At 39.3% G+C, this 17,062-nt stretch overlaps 1 protein-coding gene and 1 non-coding gene across 2 annotated transcripts in view; both read left to right on the top strand.

Moving 5' to 3' along the window:
- Positions 1–17,062, top strand: part of LOC126248539 (ero1-like protein) — a 76,185-nt gene that overhangs the window by 4,338 nt on the left and 54,785 nt on the right. Inside the window, exons 2-4 of the mRNA XM_049949598.1 lie at positions 2,118–2,237; positions 2,333–2,416; positions 14,372–14,443. Of these exons, the coding sequence (XP_049805555.1) occupies positions 2,118–2,237; positions 2,333–2,416; positions 14,372–14,443 (276 nt within the window). The remainder of the gene's footprint in view (positions 1–2,117; positions 2,238–2,332; positions 2,417–14,371; positions 14,444–17,062) is intronic.
- On the top strand, positions 11,694–11,798 carry LOC126250461 (U6 spliceosomal RNA). The gene has a single exon (XR_007545696.1). It is a non-coding gene; the product is annotated as a U6 spliceosomal RNA (small nuclear RNA).

Below are 17,062 nucleotides of genomic sequence, written 5' to 3'. Positions count from 1 at the left end.
TTGGTAACAGTGTTAACCTGTTGCTTCCATTTTAACGCACTGTGTGTTGTTATTACCTAAAAATCTAACTGAAACTACTTCTTTCAGGCCCTTTTCAACCAAAAATATATCCATGTGTCCCCTTTTTTTGTGTATCTTGGAGAACTCTGTGCATTGTTTTTACCATGTTAATGATTAGCTCATTTTCCACTGTGTTGTATTATTGACAGATATGCAAGCATTTTTCTCCAGCGTCTCACAATTTTTGGCTATCATATGGATATAGTATCTCTTTCATTTTCATTTGTTTGGACATTGTGTACAAATAATCTGAATAAAATATATCCCAGTGGAGGATCTTGAGAAATGACATACCTTACGCTTCTACTTTCTGATCTGTATAAGTTTTCAGTTACTGAGACGCTGTTTTTCAGTCAGCTGTGTGTTCAAAAATACCTGAGTTCCCTAATTTCTTTGGTAAGACTGTTGTCTTCAGGGAAACATTGTTGCTGGTAATGTCCTCTACTAATAGAGGTTAACATGTATATGAAGTATAAGGTGTGACCAAATGAAAAGGAGAGTGTAATTATATGTAAAGAAATTTTAATAATAATATTATAATTACAGTTCATGTGGAGCAGTACAACTACACATAGTTGCCATTGATGTCAGTACATTGATACCAGCTTGTACGAAGGAAGTGGATGACTTAATTGCAGACGCTCCTTTGTTGCTGGTTTATCCAATTTTCCATGGTGTCCTGCACTTCCTTGTCACATTTGAAACTCTGACCCTTCACAGTTTGTTGTAAGATACGAGAGTCCCAGGGGAAGATATCGAGGGTGCAAGGAGGATGTTCCTGGTCTTCTTGGCCAGTAAAGGTACTTGCTCAATAAAAAAGAAACTGAGCATTACTTTCCCAGCCTTCAGGGCAGAGTGGGCTTTCTTTGGGTAAGAGGAGCTTAGATGCGGCCACTCCATGCTCATCTGTTTGGAGGCAGGTTTGAAGTGATGACACCACATTTATTGCATGCCACAATCGGAGTAATGGAATCTGTTCCTAGCTCTGCATATCTCAGCAGATGGGTCTGGCAGACATCAGTTCTTGCCATCTTCTGATTCTCTGAAAGACGGTGTGGCATCCACTGTGCACAAACTTTGCCGTAATGAAACTCCTTGTGGATTATGTGATGCACAGTTTCTTTGCTTATCTATAGTTTAGCAGCAGTTTCATGTGCAGTGACTCTACAGTTTATCCATATGATCTGCTCCACAGCCGAAATTGTGGCACTGGTGGTGACAACATGCACCTGCCCAGGGCATGGCCTGTCCTTGATGCTAGCATGTCTTCATAACCCGCACACATCGGAATGTTGTGCGGGGATAATGGAAGTGTCCAATTCCACCCCTCCGCTTTGGGTCAAGGGAAGTGATCGATTCCAGTGGAATTTGGGAAGGTTGTGGGGTCTTGTTATTTTAGTGTTTTTTGTCATTTGGTGTATTGTTGTGTGTTTATATTTAATTTGGCCCCACCCAAAACCCCCCAATTTCCCCCGCTTGTTCCGTCAGTTTCATTATATTTTTGGAGGAATATCTGTTTGGTGGTTTTCCGATCTATTTTCGTGTTTGTTGTCATGTTTACGTGATGACATCATAGGAGCGGTATGGGAGTTGTTGTGAATGGTCGTTTCCGCCCTATTGGTGACGTCATTGGTCAAAGCCGATGGGTGGAATCGGATGCTTCCGTTGACCCTTTTGTGCAACGTGAGGCATACTGCTCTCAGCACAACTCCATCCTGTGATGAATTTGTGAAGCATTCTCCCTTCTGCACCAAGAAATAGGATCAATGCTCATTGTGTTGATCAAGAGCAATCCATCATGCGAACTGCGTAAACTCGTCTTGAGAAATGAGGAAATTCCTGTGAAGCTGTTGTTCAACTGGGAATACACCACACCCTCTTTTGGCAAACACATTCACCCATTGGGATTACATACCATGATGTTACAGCGAAGGTCTCCTTTCCAATTGGGCATACTTTATAGCTTATAAAAACAATAAGTGTGTTTTGGAATAAAACTATATTTCAGAAAAAGAACAAATTCTCTTTCTAACTGTCCTATGTTTCCTTTCTCACAGCTGAAGGGTCGAATTGATGACTGCAACTGCACAGTGGATACAGTTGATCACTTTAATAATGTTAAAATATACCCAGTATTGCATAGTTTGCTGATTAAAGATTATTTCCGGTTTTATAAGGTATGTATGTGAATGCAGATTCTTTTTGAAAGCATTAAAGTTGAACAGCTGCAGTGCTTATGTTATTGGACAATCTTTTCTTTTTCACTCTTTAGGTGAATCTTAAGAAAACATGTCCTTTCTGGGCAGATGACAGTAAATGTGCCATGCGCTATTGCCATGTACAACCGTGTCTGGATGTGAGTACCTTTGACAACATTTTTTGGGGTAAGAGGATGGCTTATAATTTTTCAGTACCATTGGATGCGTGTGCTAATGCTGTGTGTTTGATAGACACAAATACAAAAATCATTTTTGCCATTATACTGTGAATTATGATGAGTGTGTGCATTTCTTTACTAAATAGAATACACCATTCCAATTTCAGTAATATGTAACACTGTATATAGATTTGCAAATCAGTTTTAGATCTGAATTCTGCAGAGCATCTTAAGAGAATGTTCTTGAGGATGTTTAGGATTCCCTACTGTGTCATATCCCATCACTGCACCTGCTTGCTGTTGACTAGCCCTTGATGAGTTCCTTGTTGATATGATGATGTAAGGAAAGGTGTAGAGAAGTATTTTGGAGTCTGTGTATTATTCCACTCAATGGAGAAGACAATAATGTGATGACTGTTCCCTGAGGTAAATTTGTAATCTCACTTTATATCCATACTAACTTTTGGTCGTTCTCATTTGTCAGTTGGTTGGTGTTAAAATTTGTCTCACACCTACTGGGAGATGTCGGTGTCAGAAGACTCTTTCAGTAAGTGAAAGGAAATTTGTGAATGTAAGCATGAGCCTGTGTGTGAGAGAGAGGATGTGTTGCCCCATACCTACATTAGGGCTTTGCACAACATAAAAACGGCGTCCAGCAGTGAATGGATTGTAATACAAATGTGGTCCGTCACCACCCTGATGCATCACTATTGAAGGCTTTTGATCAATTCAGAAGGAAGCCACTTTTTCAGCTAGTTAGATACATGTTCCACAGATAATTTTGCGCGAGATAGCAGTGATGTGGAATTGGTCATTTTACATTCACATTGCAAATTAATTTGTACATACAGTTACATTCTGAACATTTCTAAGGTTTTTTTTTTTTTCCCCCACGAAAGGAGAAAAAGATATGTAGATGCAAGTTAGTAATTTCTTTCAACCACCTTTTACACATTACAATAATAGAAACTTTTCTACCAAATAGGAGAAGTTGTCAAGGAGAAATTTTCTCAGTATGTTATCAAATTTTACTTTGCTGCCTGTCAGATATTTTATATCACTGGGTAAGTGATCAGAAATTTCTGTTGCAGCATTGTGCACCCCGTTTTATGCCAAAGACAATCTTAATGTGGAGTAATTAATGCCATTTTTCTTTATGGTACTGTAATTATGTACCTCATTGTTCCTTTTGCACTGTTGTGGATTATTAACAACAGACTTCATCAGGGAATAAACATACTGGAAAGCAGTAGTCAGAATGCTCAACACCTTAAAAGATGTCTACAAGATGATTGTGGGTGAGCACCACATATTATTTGTACAGTACATTTTTGCACAATGAAGACTTTATTTATTAAAGATGGGTTACCCCAGAATGTTATTCCATATGACATTATTGAATGAAATTATGCAAAGTTTGCCAACTTACTGATTTGTGTCTCCCCAAGGTTTGCAATGATTCCAAGTGCAAATGTGTCTGAACTAAGTTGTTTTAGGAGTTTGAAAATGTGTTTTTTGCAATTTAAATTCTCATCAGTATGAACCCCTAAGAATCTTGATGTTTCCATCCTGTTCATTGGTGTAGTACCTCTAGATGTGCAAATATGTTGTGTCCTTTTAAAATTGAGAGTGAGACCATTCACAGGAAACCAATCAGTGATACTTTTAAGAACTTTGTTTACCATTTCTTCTGTTTCTGTACAGATGCTTGGATTGATTACAATATTAGTGACATCTGCAAAAAGAACTAATTCTGCTTGTTTACTTGATGGAAGATCATTTACATATATGAGGAACAGTAGCGCACCTAAGGCTGAACCTTGGGGAATCCGATATGTGATTTCTCCCCAGTCAGAATTGTCCCTGGACGATATTTCTTGAATTTTTATGTACAACTTTCTGCAATCTTTTTGGTTGGATATCACACTACCCACTGGTTGGTTATACCATCAACCCGATAATATATCAATTTACCTAAGAGAATACTGTGCTTCATACAGTCTGTTCAATGCTTGTAAAATCTGGTGAATGAAGTGTAAATGACATTATTAGTAGAGAAACCCAAACTGTGATTTACTAAGTATATTTATTGTTGCTAAGGTGAGATATTATTCTAGAAGAGATACTTTCTTAAAAATTTTGGAGAATGATGTCAGCAGTGAAACAGGTTTGTAGTTAGACATCTCCCTTATCACATTTCTTAAAGATGGGTTTAACAATGCCATATTTCAGTCTCCCTGGAAAAATCCCTTGAATTAGTGATGCATTACATATTTCAGATAAGACGGGGCTTATTACATGGGAACAAATTTTTTGTACTCTATTGGAAACACATCAAAACCAGATGAGATTTTATTTTCGAGAGAATGTACAATTTTCTTAATTTTGGAAGAAGAAATGGTGATACGTTCATATGATTGAATTTTACAAAAGTTACATTTTCAACATTCTGCTATTATTTTACTCTTGAACTGTTTGCCCCTAAGATTTCTACTATATTTAAGAAATGATTATTAAATGCATTTGCTTGTGACTCGTTATTCACAGCCCCTTTCATTGAGTTCAGTAGTGATGATGTATTCTTCTGTGAATGGTTGTCCTGTCTCTCATTTCACTACATTCCATATAACCTTAAGTGTGCTGTTGGAAGTACTGATTTCTGATGTTATGTGCATGTTCTTTGATTTTTTAATACCTTTTGTTAGTAATTTTGAGCAGTTTTTTACTATGCAATTACTGCAGGTTCCCTGGTTGTTTTTGCCAAAAGGTACATTTGCCTTTTCTTTTCACAGCATACTTTAATCCCTCTAGTGATCCATGGTTTTTTACCTGGCTGTTTCATGTCCTTTTTGATTAGCTTATGTGGAGAGCTATTTTCAAATAATGATATGAAATTATCACGCAATAGATTAAATTTTATGTTTGCAATTGGTTCATTATAAATTACATCCCATGTCACCTGCTGTAAACTATTCTTAAAAATGTTTGTCTTGGAGTCATTAGTTATTCTAACTGAGGAGTATCTATACTGTAAGGCACTGTGGAATTTATCCTAACTTAATGTGCATCATGATCAAAGAGAGCGTTTGTTCCTGGGTAAATAGTTATTTTCTTACTTTGAGCTTCATCAAGGAAAACATTATAAATTAGGGTTCTACTGTCTTTATCCACTGTTTTGGAAATTTAACTACTGAGACAAAATTTTGGGATGCAAATAAGGTTTCCAGATCACTTTTCGTACCAGAACCCTTTAGCAAATCTACATTGAAGTCACCACAGACTATTAACTGCTTGCTGCTGTCTAACAGATAGTGCAGTAAGGAATCCAGATTCCTCATGAATAGTTCAAAATATCCCAGTGGGTTTCTATAGACAGTTACAATTAAAAGTGAACTATTTTTCAGCATTAATTCACAAGCACGTACTTCTGCATGCTGATCAGTATAAAGTCTACTTGTCTCAATATTTCTGAACTTGTGTTCTGTTGTGATGTATGTAACAACTCTTCCTTTTCCTGTGTTATTTCTGCATGAGTAACCCACAATATAGTAATAATTCAAATGTAACTTATCTAACCTTGTGGTTATGTGGTGCCCAGACAGGCACAGGATATCTGTCTCTTCACAGCTCTCTAAATTTTCCAAACAGACAAGAATCTCTTCTATCCTCAGTCCTCTAATATTTTGATGAAATAAGCTAACCTTACTTTTCTGTCTATTATTAAGCATTTTGTGGGGCTCTTCTGTTATTTTCACTTCTTTCAAGACAGTGTAACTGTATCATGACTCTAACCGAAAAAAGGTGCCCCAGTGACACCAGTAAACACAGGAATCTTGCGATGTGTGATGGTGACCCCATGTATATTATCTGCAAGAAGCTCAGCCAACCTATCTTTCCCTCACCTATTCCGTGTAAGCCATGTCTAGTATATTCCCATCTCCCAATTGTTGCAACTGGCACTGCACTCATATGAGATTTTGTTTCAGTCACCAGCAGCCTGCATAACTCAGTGTTCTCATGGCTCAAGGCAGTGTTTACCCAGGACTGGTCATGGCACTGCAGGACATCCTCAAAACTGAAATTTGTGTGTGTAGTTGCTACTCTTATATCATCCAGGTCACCCCTAATGCAGTAATTACTGTTCTTAGCCAGGCTGTTTCCTGCTCCACCACCTAGAAGAACCTGATACTTCATGCCAAAACCTTTGCACATGTTACCTGTGTCCTCTGTCACCTGGCTAAGGCTAGCACTTGGCTTCACAATACTTGTCACTTGGTACTCTGGCCCTAATTTGTCCTGTACCATCTGGCCTACACCCCTCCCATGACTACTGCCTTGCAGCAAGACTTTTCTTCCTACTCTCTTTCGGCACCGTCTACATTGAGTTTCTTTCCTAGAAGTTAGCTGCACCCGACTGTGACCTACAGCTGGATGAGACTCTTTCCCTCCTACTTCAGGTAAAAAGTCAAATTTATTGGATTCCGTTAGCTTGAATGTAAATGAAGTTGAAGAGCTGCTCTTCTTTTGCTCATTGCTTGTTACGTTTACCTAATTCCCAAGATCTTTTACCCTCTCTAACCTACCCAGTTAAAATTTCATGTGATCTAGTTCAGCCCGAAGGGCACAAATCTTTGCCCCCTGCTCAGTGATTCTCTTGTCTTTTTTTGCGAGGCCTACAGTTCAGTGGGAGAGCCTCATTGAGTTCCCATTCAGTTTCCCACTACAGTCACCCAAATGAAATTCCAACCCACAGTCTACGCATACCACTCCCTCTTTGACTATCCTACAGCAACATCCACTCTTATCATGCATTGCAAAACAGATTACACACTTCCAGGTGGAATTGAACCACTTAACACTACACGAATTTTCGTTAATTGCAGAAATTAGGCCTATAGATCAACGCTTCAGGTGTATTATACAACATAAAAAAGTTATTTATTTCTGCATGCAACAAAAACTTAGTACTTTCTCAACTGCAGTATCCGTTAAATTATCTTCATCACAACAGAACGTAACTTTATTGCATGCAAACTGCACATAAACAACACAGTAGTGCAAAAGTTCTAAATCAAACAAATTAAGATTTATGCTGCTTTCCAGAAATACGAACTTAACAGTGAATGGACATGCTCAAATTAAATTGTTGGGGAAAAAAAAAAAACACACAGAACAATTAAGACAGATTCTCTAAGTTAATTGTGCCAAAATATAGTAACTGATGCCTTTATTGGTACGCTTAATAAACACACTGATACACATATTTAATGAGTAGTTTGTAGTGAACTAACTGTTATTATTAATATAAATAACTTGTCCTTACAAGAGCACAAAAACTGAATGTCTTGCTGGGCACAGGGAATAGTAAGAACTGTCACATGGTAATTGGGGGTAGGTATTGGACACAGGAGGTTAAAGTGCGAGAACTGCAGAGGATCTCTGAACATTTCTCAGTGGGTAGTGTTGAGTGCATTGTATTGTGTGGCTAGGATTTGTTTGCTCTGTAGTTGTTTACCAAAATGCAGCACCTGTCATTCCTGTTTTCTAGTTGACATACTCTGGTTGAACGTTAATAAAACCAACAAACTGCAGGGATGTATTCCTGACTTGAAATGGAAAAAAAAGGTGCTTTGAACATGTGTCTGGAAATGGATGGTGTGCGTGCAATGAAAACAAATTGTCCCAGAACACAGTACAGAGTTGCATCACATCCATGGCACAAGAGATGTTGAAAGTAATCTCCAAGGGATGCAAAGCATGAATTGATGTGTCACATCCTGGATTACTACACATTTTCCCATGTTCCGGCCTCTCTCTGAATAGCATCACAGGCATTGTGAACTTGCTGTTGAAGGATATGCACATCAGGAACTGGTTCAGCATACACAACGCTTTCCAGATGCCTCCAGAGGTAAAAATCCAGGGATTTTAAGTCTGGTGACCTAGCAGCTGAAAAGTTCCCGCTACTTTGTGAAGCATTCCTATTACTATCGATGTGATCAGTGAGTTCTTCACATGTTAAAGATTGCATAAAATAGTAATATCCGCACTTACAGAATTAAGCACCTGTTTCTTTGTCTCCTCCACCACCAGATTAACATCTGGAAAAACTTAAAAAAAAAACTTCTATTTATTGAGTCAGTTTTCTGTTGCTGGTTGAGGAGCACTTAACCTAAATTCCTTTGGATGTATGTTGCTCCACTAGGAAAGAGAATCCATGGTTTTACTGCAGCTGGTCTTGCTATATGTGTATGTTGCAATAATAACCTGCCGAATTTTTGAGTCATTGTCGTTTATTCATGAAAAATACAAAACATTTCCACTGCCAAATTGTTCCATCAATACTGTTGTTGTTGTTGTTGTTGTTGTTGTTGTTATGGTGGTGGTTTGGTCTTCAGTCCGGAGACTGGTTTGATGCAGCTCTCCATGCTATTCTATCCTATGCAAGCTTCTTCATCTCCCAGTACCTACTGCAACCTACATCCTTCTGTATCTGTTTAGTGTATTCATCTCTTGGTCTCCCTCTATGATTTTTACCCTCCACGCTGCCCTCCAATACCAAATTGGTGATCCCTTGATGCCTCAGAACATGTCCTACCAACTGATCCTTTCTTCTAGTCAAGTTGTGCCACAAACTTCTCTTCTCCCCAATCCTATTCAATACCTCCTCATTAGGTATATGATCTACCCATCTAATCTTCAGCATTCTTCTGTAGCACCAGATTTTGAAAGCTTCTATTCTCTTCTTGTCCAAACTAGTTGTCGTCCATGTTTCACTTCCATACATGGCTACACTCCATACAGATACTTTCAGAAACGACTTCCTGACACTTAAATCTATACTTGATGTTAACAAATTTCTCTTCTTCAGAAACACTTTCCTTGCCATTGCCAGTCTACATTTTATATCCTCTCTACTTCGACCATCATCAGTTATTTTGCTCCCCAAATAGCAAAACTCATTTACTACTTTGTCTCATTTCCTAATCTAATTCCCTCAGCATCACCCGATTTAATTCGACTACGTTCCATTATCCTCATTTTGCTTTTGTTGATGTTCATCTTATATCCTCCTGTCAAGACACTATCCATTCCATTCAACTGCTCTTCTAAGTCCTTTGCTGTCTCTGACAGAATTACAATGTCATCGGCGAATCACAAAGTTTTTATTTCTTCTCCATGGATTTTAATACCTACTCCGAATTTATCTTTTGTTTCCTTTACTGCTTCCTCAGTATAAAGATTGAATAAAATCCGGGAGAGGTTACAACCCTGTCTCACTCCCTTCCCAACCACTGCTTCCCTTTCATGCCCCTCGACTCTTATAACTGCCATCTGGTTTCTGTACAAATTGTAAATAGCCTTTCGCTCCCTGTATTTTACCCCTGCCACCTTCAGAATTTGAAAGAGCGTATTCCAGTCAACATTGTCAAAAGCTTTCTCTAAGTCTAGAAATGCTAGAAATGTAGGTTTGCCTTTCCTTAATCTAGCTTCTAAATTAAGTCGTTGGGTCAGTATTGCTTCACGTGTTCCAATATTTCTACGGAATCGAAACTGATCTTCCCCGAGGTCAGCTTCTACCAGTTTTTCCATTCGTCTGAAAAGAATTTGTGTTAGTATTTTGCAGCCGTGGCTTATTAAACTGATAGTTCGGTAATTTTCACATCTGTCAGCACCTGCTTTCTTTGGGATTGGAATTATTATATTCTTCTTGAAGTCTGAGGATATTTCACCTGTCTCATACATCTTGCTCACCAGATGTTAGAGTTTTGTCAGGACTGGCTCTCCCAAGGCCGTCAGTAGTTCTGATGGAATGTTGTCTACTCCCGGGGACTTGTTTCGACTCAGGTCTTTCAGTGCTCTATCGAACTCTTCACGCAGTATTGTATCTCCCATTTCATCTTCATCTACATCCTCTTCCATTTCCATAATATTGTCCTCAAGTACATCGCCCTTGTATAGACTCTCTGTATACTCCTTCCACCTTTCTGCTTTCCCTTCTTTTCTTAGAACTGGGTTTCCATCTGAGCTCTTGATATTCATCCAAGTGGTTCTCTTTTCTCCAAAGGTCTCTTTAATTTTCCTGTAGTCAGTATCTATCCTATCCTTAGTGATATAAGCCTCTACATCCTTACATTTGTCCTCTAGCCAACCCTGCTTAGCCATTTTGCACTTCCTGTCAATCTCATTTTTGAGACGTTTGTATTCCTTTTTGCCTGCTTCATTTACTGCATTTTTATATTTTCTCCTTTCATCAATTAAATTCAATATTTCTTCTGTTACCCAAGGATTTCTACTAGCCCTCGTCTTTTTATCTACTTGATCCTCTGCTGCCTTCACTACTTCATCTCTCAAAGCTACCCATTCTTCTTCTACTGTATTTCTTTCCCCCATTCTTGTAAATTGTTCCCTTATGCTCTCCCTGAAACTCTGTACAACCTCTGGTGTAGTCAGTTTAGCCAGGTCCCATCTCCTTAAATTCCCACCTTTTTGCAGTTTCTTCAGTTTTAATCTACAGTTCATAACCAATAGATTGTGGCCAGAGTCCACATCTGCCCCTGGAAATGTCCTACAATTTAAAACCTGGTTCCTAAATCTCTGTCTTACCATTACATAATCTATCTGAAACCTATCAGTATCTCCAGGCTTCTTTCATGTATACAACCTTCTTTTAAGATTCTTGAACCAAGTGTTAGCTATGATTAAGTTGTGCTCTGTGCAAAATTCTACCAGGTGGCTTCCTCTTTCATTTCTTAGCCCCAATCCATATTCACCTACTACATTTCCTTCTCTACCTTTTCCTACTACCGAATTCCAGTCACCCATGACTATTAAATTTTCGTCTCTCTTCACTATCTGAATAATTTCTTTTATTTCATCATACATTTCTTCAATTTCTTCATCATCTGCAGAGCTAGTTGGCATCCATCAATACCTCCTGTTTCATGTGTGTGAGGATAGTGAGAAGAATAACTCCCAAAATGCCTCTGTGCATGCTAGGGGGCTTTTGCATACTCTTAGACTGGGTTGCACAGGATAGTTGACATCTGTGTTCCTCCACCTGCCACTTCATTTTTTTCAGCACTACCTAGGACCATTTGTGCCGCCCTTCTGTGAATAGAATTGGTATCCCCACTTAGTCCTATTTGGTATGGGTCTCACACTTTAAAAAGTAGCTCTTAGTGAGGAGTACAATACCGAATATTCATAGTATTCTTTTCCCAGCAAGAATCCAGAAAAAGTGCAAAAAATTGTTGTACTCACTTTGGCAATACATATTCTAAAATTGTAACGATACAAAGAAGATTAGCATTGTCCCTGTGCAAGGATGGCACACAATCACAAAGCATTCCAAATTTTTGCTTTAAGGTCCAAAGCCAGGCCTGGATTATAGGACCCCCTGCCTATGAAAGAGTCCAAGGCTACTTGTTGAACTGACTGGATACTGGAAGAATTGTACCTCAGACTATATTTTTAAAATTAAATGTAATGACATTTTTAAACCACCACGTGGATGTTATTAGTATTTACGTGGATGGGTCTGTGCAGGAGGATTTTATTGGCTGCTCTGTCATGTTCCCTGGCATAGTCCTCCCATAGCAGTTTTCAGTTTTTTATGCAGAATTGTTTGCTGCATTGAGGACACTGGAGCAGACGAGATGGCATTGTGGCAAGAAATTCCTCAGATATTCAGATTCCCAAAGTGCCCTTTGTCTGTTGGTCAGATGGACCCAGCAGATCAGATGGTGCAAGACCTACAGGATGCTTTTCCTTTTGCAAAGGCGGGAAAAAGAAATACGTGTGTGAATCAAATGAAAACCTCAAATTTGTAATAACAAATCGAAATTTTGCGCAGTTATCGTGTAAGTTGGTAAGTGTGCTACAGTGTGCAGAATGGCCTGTAGGTGGCAGCATAGTGCAGATGCACACATATCGTTGCAGTATCAGTATAAAGATGGCGACTTGCACCAGGGAAGAACAGCGTTCTGTTATTTGGTTTTTGCGTAGTGAAGGTGTGAAACCTATTGAAATTCATCGACGAATAAAGGTTCAGTACGGTGATGCATGTTTGTCACAGCAGCAAGTCTACGAATGGAGTAGGAAGTTTGCAGATGGTGTGACTTCAGTGGAGGATGCTCCTTGTCCAGGTCAGGCACAAGAAGTTGTGACTCCACCGAACATTGCAGCAGTTGAAGCCATAGTGAAGGAAAACCCCAGAGTGGCACTGAATGATATTGCAGCATGTTTACAGATTAGTCATGGGTCAGCACACCACATTGTGCATGATGTGCTCCAGTTTCACAAAGTGTCTGCAAGCTGGGTGCCACGGCAGCTGACTCCTGAAATGAGAGAACGATTTGTTGATGCATGTGAAGAACTTCTTCGGCGCTTTGAACGAGAAGGTGATGGCTTCCTTGCAAGAATCGTTACTGGGGACGAAACCTGGATTCACTTTCACCAATTGGAAACAAAGAGAGCGAGTAAGGAATGGTGCCATTCCTGATCACCAAAACCGAAGAAGTTTCGAACAGAACCATCAGCAGGGAAGGTTATGCTGACTCTATTTTGGGACAAAAAAGGTGTCGTTTTGGAGCATTACATGCCTAGAGGGACCACTGTCACCAGTGCATCATACACAGATCTCCTAAAAAATCAACTGCGACCTGCAATTAAATCAAAGTGTTGTGGATTGCTGTCGGCAGGTGTCCTTTTGCAACATTACAATGCAAGGCCCCACACTGCCCGTACAACAGTTGCAACAATCACAGACCTGCATTTTGACTGTCTTCCTCATCCACCATACTCACCAGACCTTGCCCCAAGTGATTTCCATATGTTTGGACCACTCAAAGACGCAATGGGGGGAAAGAAGTTCCGTTCTGATGAAGAGGTACGCCGCATGGTGCACAAGTGGTTGCGCGGACTACCAAAAGAATTTTTTTCTAAAGGAATTTATGTACTTTGTAAGCACTGGAGACTTGCATTGAGCGTGGGGGAGATTATGTTGAAAAGTGATACAGATTTGTACCACTTCTGCACAATAAATCATATTTTAAAAAATATTTAAGGTTTTCATTTGACTCACCCTCGTAATTTTGTGTTGGGTTCTAGGGTGCACAAGGATCTGGGGAACTGAACTTGCTGATGCAGCTGCCAAAGAGGCTGGCTTCCTTTCGTCTCCTGCTCGCTGTTCAGTTCTCGTGCAGGATCTTACCACATTTGTGACTAGAAGACCATATGGTTGTGGGAGGCTCAGTGGCTGCAAATGGGGAATAAGAATCGGCATTCAGTGAAACCAAAGTGTGACTGTGGCTTACCTCCTACCTACCATGACGAGCTGAAGAAGAAACCCTTACAAGGCTTAGAGTAGGAGATTACACATTAACATATGACTTTCTCTTACATTGGGGGAGCCCCCAGTGCGCCATGGATGTGGTACATAGCTATTGATACGACATATTTTAATTGAGTGTGTTTATATAATGACCTGAGAGCAGACATGGGTCTCCCACAGGACCTGCCCTCTATTTTCACTGAGTTCATGTTGTAAATTTTGTGTAATGTCTGGGCTTCTTCCCAAAATACAGTGTGTGAGATTTTAATGCGTCACAGATTGGCTCGGCCACACATTATTTCTAAGTAGTCACCCAGCCACAGTCATCTGCCTCTTTTTGAACTATCTCTGTACTAATACTTTATTTTATCTAGTTATTCTGCTGATTTGTCTGACATTTATAGTTGGTCTTTTATGAATCTCACCATCTCATGGTTGTGTTTTCAATTGTTGTGCGCACATACAAAAAATATCAATGCACTTAGCATAATGCTGTATTTATAAGACCTCTGTAGAAAATGTCTCATTTCATTTCATTGGTCTGCTAGATAGCTATATATGCAGATTTGTTTTTGCTGACAACATTAATCTTTTTGTAGGAACATATTCCACCCGGACTGAAAGGCCATTTAGCAAACCAGAAGCAGAATATAGCACATGCTGCCTACAAAGTGAGTAACAGTAAACTATCTCAAAATGTGTGTGTGTTATTTGGACTATATGTTGCTCTTCAGTAAAATGAGTGATCTTGTGATTATCTGTCTTATTTATATCAAAGTTCATATCTTTCTGATTTCGCTTAATCATTTGAGATGAAATTTATATGTCCTTACCTAGTGTGGTGATGCAGTGATTAGTATTAATGACCCATTAATCACAGCTAGTTCAAACATTCAGGAACTTCATTCAGTATGTTTAAGATAATATCCCAGCCAAAATTAAAGGCACTGGTTGCAAACAGTTGCAGCTTGTTGCCCACCTCGGAACAAGTGGTGCTGTTATGTTTGCGGAGGCTACACTAGGTCCCTGCTGACATCTGACAAAAGTAGAGCAATCAGCCTTGCTTGTGGTACATCATTGCTCACAATGTCGAGAACAATTCTCAGAACTTGCTGAGGCTTGTGCTTTTGAGCAAAGTTGAAATCCTGCACTAAAGACTTCGGTGAGTCTGTGATCATTGAAGTGTCTAGGTTTGAAAGCTAAAGGGTCTCACTAAACAGTGGAGAGATGAGTTCCCACCAGAGGAAGCTACCAATGTCTGTCCACAGAATACATACATTTATTTTAATTTATATGTAAAAGGTCAGTCTGATCATGGCCCTAGGTGGCCATCCAGCTCACCTGATCTGTCAGTGTGCAATTACTTCATGTAGGGAGCTCCCAAGTCTTAACATGTTTTGCAACAACCCTCAAAGTCTTCAAGAACTGCAGCAGAACATTTCAGATGAGACTGCAGGAATTCCAGCAGTCCAGTTTCGATCCGTCTTCTGCAATTTGCTGACTGGGGCCCAAAAGTGCCAAGATATGAATGGTGGTCACTTTCAACATCTGCTGCATTTCCTTTCCTCTGCTGTGTTTCTTTGTACGCTGGAACTCTGTTCTCAGGACCACTTTCATTTGCCCCACCCTGTATAAGCTCGTAGAGAAATGATTGATATTGACTGCTGAGAAAAAGTTTGATTCGTTCCCTGTCACACATTGCAAGCAAAACTATTTTCTACCTTTCTTAACACTAGTTTTACAGCCTATAGTCATTGATGCAATAACAGCCTTATTGTCACAGATTCCCTCTCTTTGTTAACCAATTCAGAAAGTTTGGGTGTGTCCATTGCTAGACAGTCTGAGACCTTGCTCTCGGTAGTTGGTTCCCTAACTGTTGTAAGTAATATTCAGAAAAGACATTCAAAACTGTCTCACATGGTACCCATTTTAATCATGTGACTGTCTCACATGGTACCCATGTTAATCATGTGACTTGCCTGTTCAATAGTTGGCAAATAAAGTAGTTCCCTATTACAATAACATATTACTGAGCTTTCCAAACAGTTAAGCTCAGCTACTCCCGCTCTTCATACAATTGCTAATTTTGAAAACAAACGATCAACTTCCTGGCACATTTCCATTCAATAATTTTGTATGGAATCATTTTCTTGGGTAACTCATCATGCAGAAAGAAAGTACTGATTGCACAAAAGTGAGCAGTAAGAATAATATTTGGTGTTCACCCACTGATATCATGTAGGTACCTTTGCAAGAAGCTGGTCATGTTAACTGCACCATCACAGTGCATATGTTTGCTAATGAAATTAATCATATATAATCTGTCACAATTTGAGAAGAACCGCGATGTCAATACCTGCAACACCAGAGGGAAAAATACCTTTATTACCCATTATTAATCCTTTTGTGGCTACAGGCATACATTTATGGCCTGCAGGTAGAACACCCAGATGGCTACAGGTGTACATGTTTGCCCAGCAGGTAGAACAGTCAGACAGCTACAGACGTTCATTTGCGCCCTGCAGGAAGGAAAACCTGACAGGTAACGACATTCGTGTATGTCTATGGGAGCAGATAAATGGGCACTATAGAATGATGACTCACTGTTTTCTGTATTTGAATGTTCCTGCCAACACTGTCGTTATCTGTTTTTCTTGTCGGAAAGTGCTGAATTTTCGCCAGCTTGTGGTTCCTCTTGCCTTGAGAGTGGATCTGTTAGCTGCAATTTGATTTCCTAATGTACCCAAGACAGAAGATACAAAGACATATAATCTGAAGGGCTGGAATTATCCTAATGAACTGACATATCAGATCTTGCAAGTGGTGAATAGTGCAGCAAAATACATGCAGTTTCTCTGCAACAGTTCCTGCCATGCGGAATAGCAAACTGCGCACACTGGCAAGAAAAAAAAAAAAAAATGCAATTTGATTTCCTAATCTACAAAGTACATACAGTACAGCCATATGTAATCTGAAAGGGCATGTATTTTACTACAGAAGTGATGTATCAGAAGTTGCCAAAGGAGAACGCTGCAGCAGATACCTCAGATTCTCAGCAACACTCACAACTGCGCAGAACAGAAGATGGTCCTAGTTTTGGGCATCTTCACTAGAATCGCTCGCTTTAAAACTATACGTCTTGAAATGGATTTGTTCAATGTTAATGAAATTTAAATAGGTTATAGGAACATATATATAGGTAGTGTAAATCTCACTGCAGAATTTTCCAATCACAAATAAAAAAGTTCTTATAATTTTTGTAAAATAATTTTTCTCAAACCAGAACAAAT

This window comes from Schistocerca nitens, chromosome 3 (assembly GCF_023898315.1).
Source record: "Schistocerca nitens isolate TAMUIC-IGC-003100 chromosome 3, iqSchNite1.1, whole genome shotgun sequence".
Taxonomy (NCBI): domain Eukaryota; kingdom Metazoa; phylum Arthropoda; class Insecta; order Orthoptera; family Acrididae; genus Schistocerca; species Schistocerca nitens.
The sequence above is the reverse complement of the archived record's forward strand: the minus strand, read 5'-3'. Positions and strand labels throughout refer to the sequence as shown.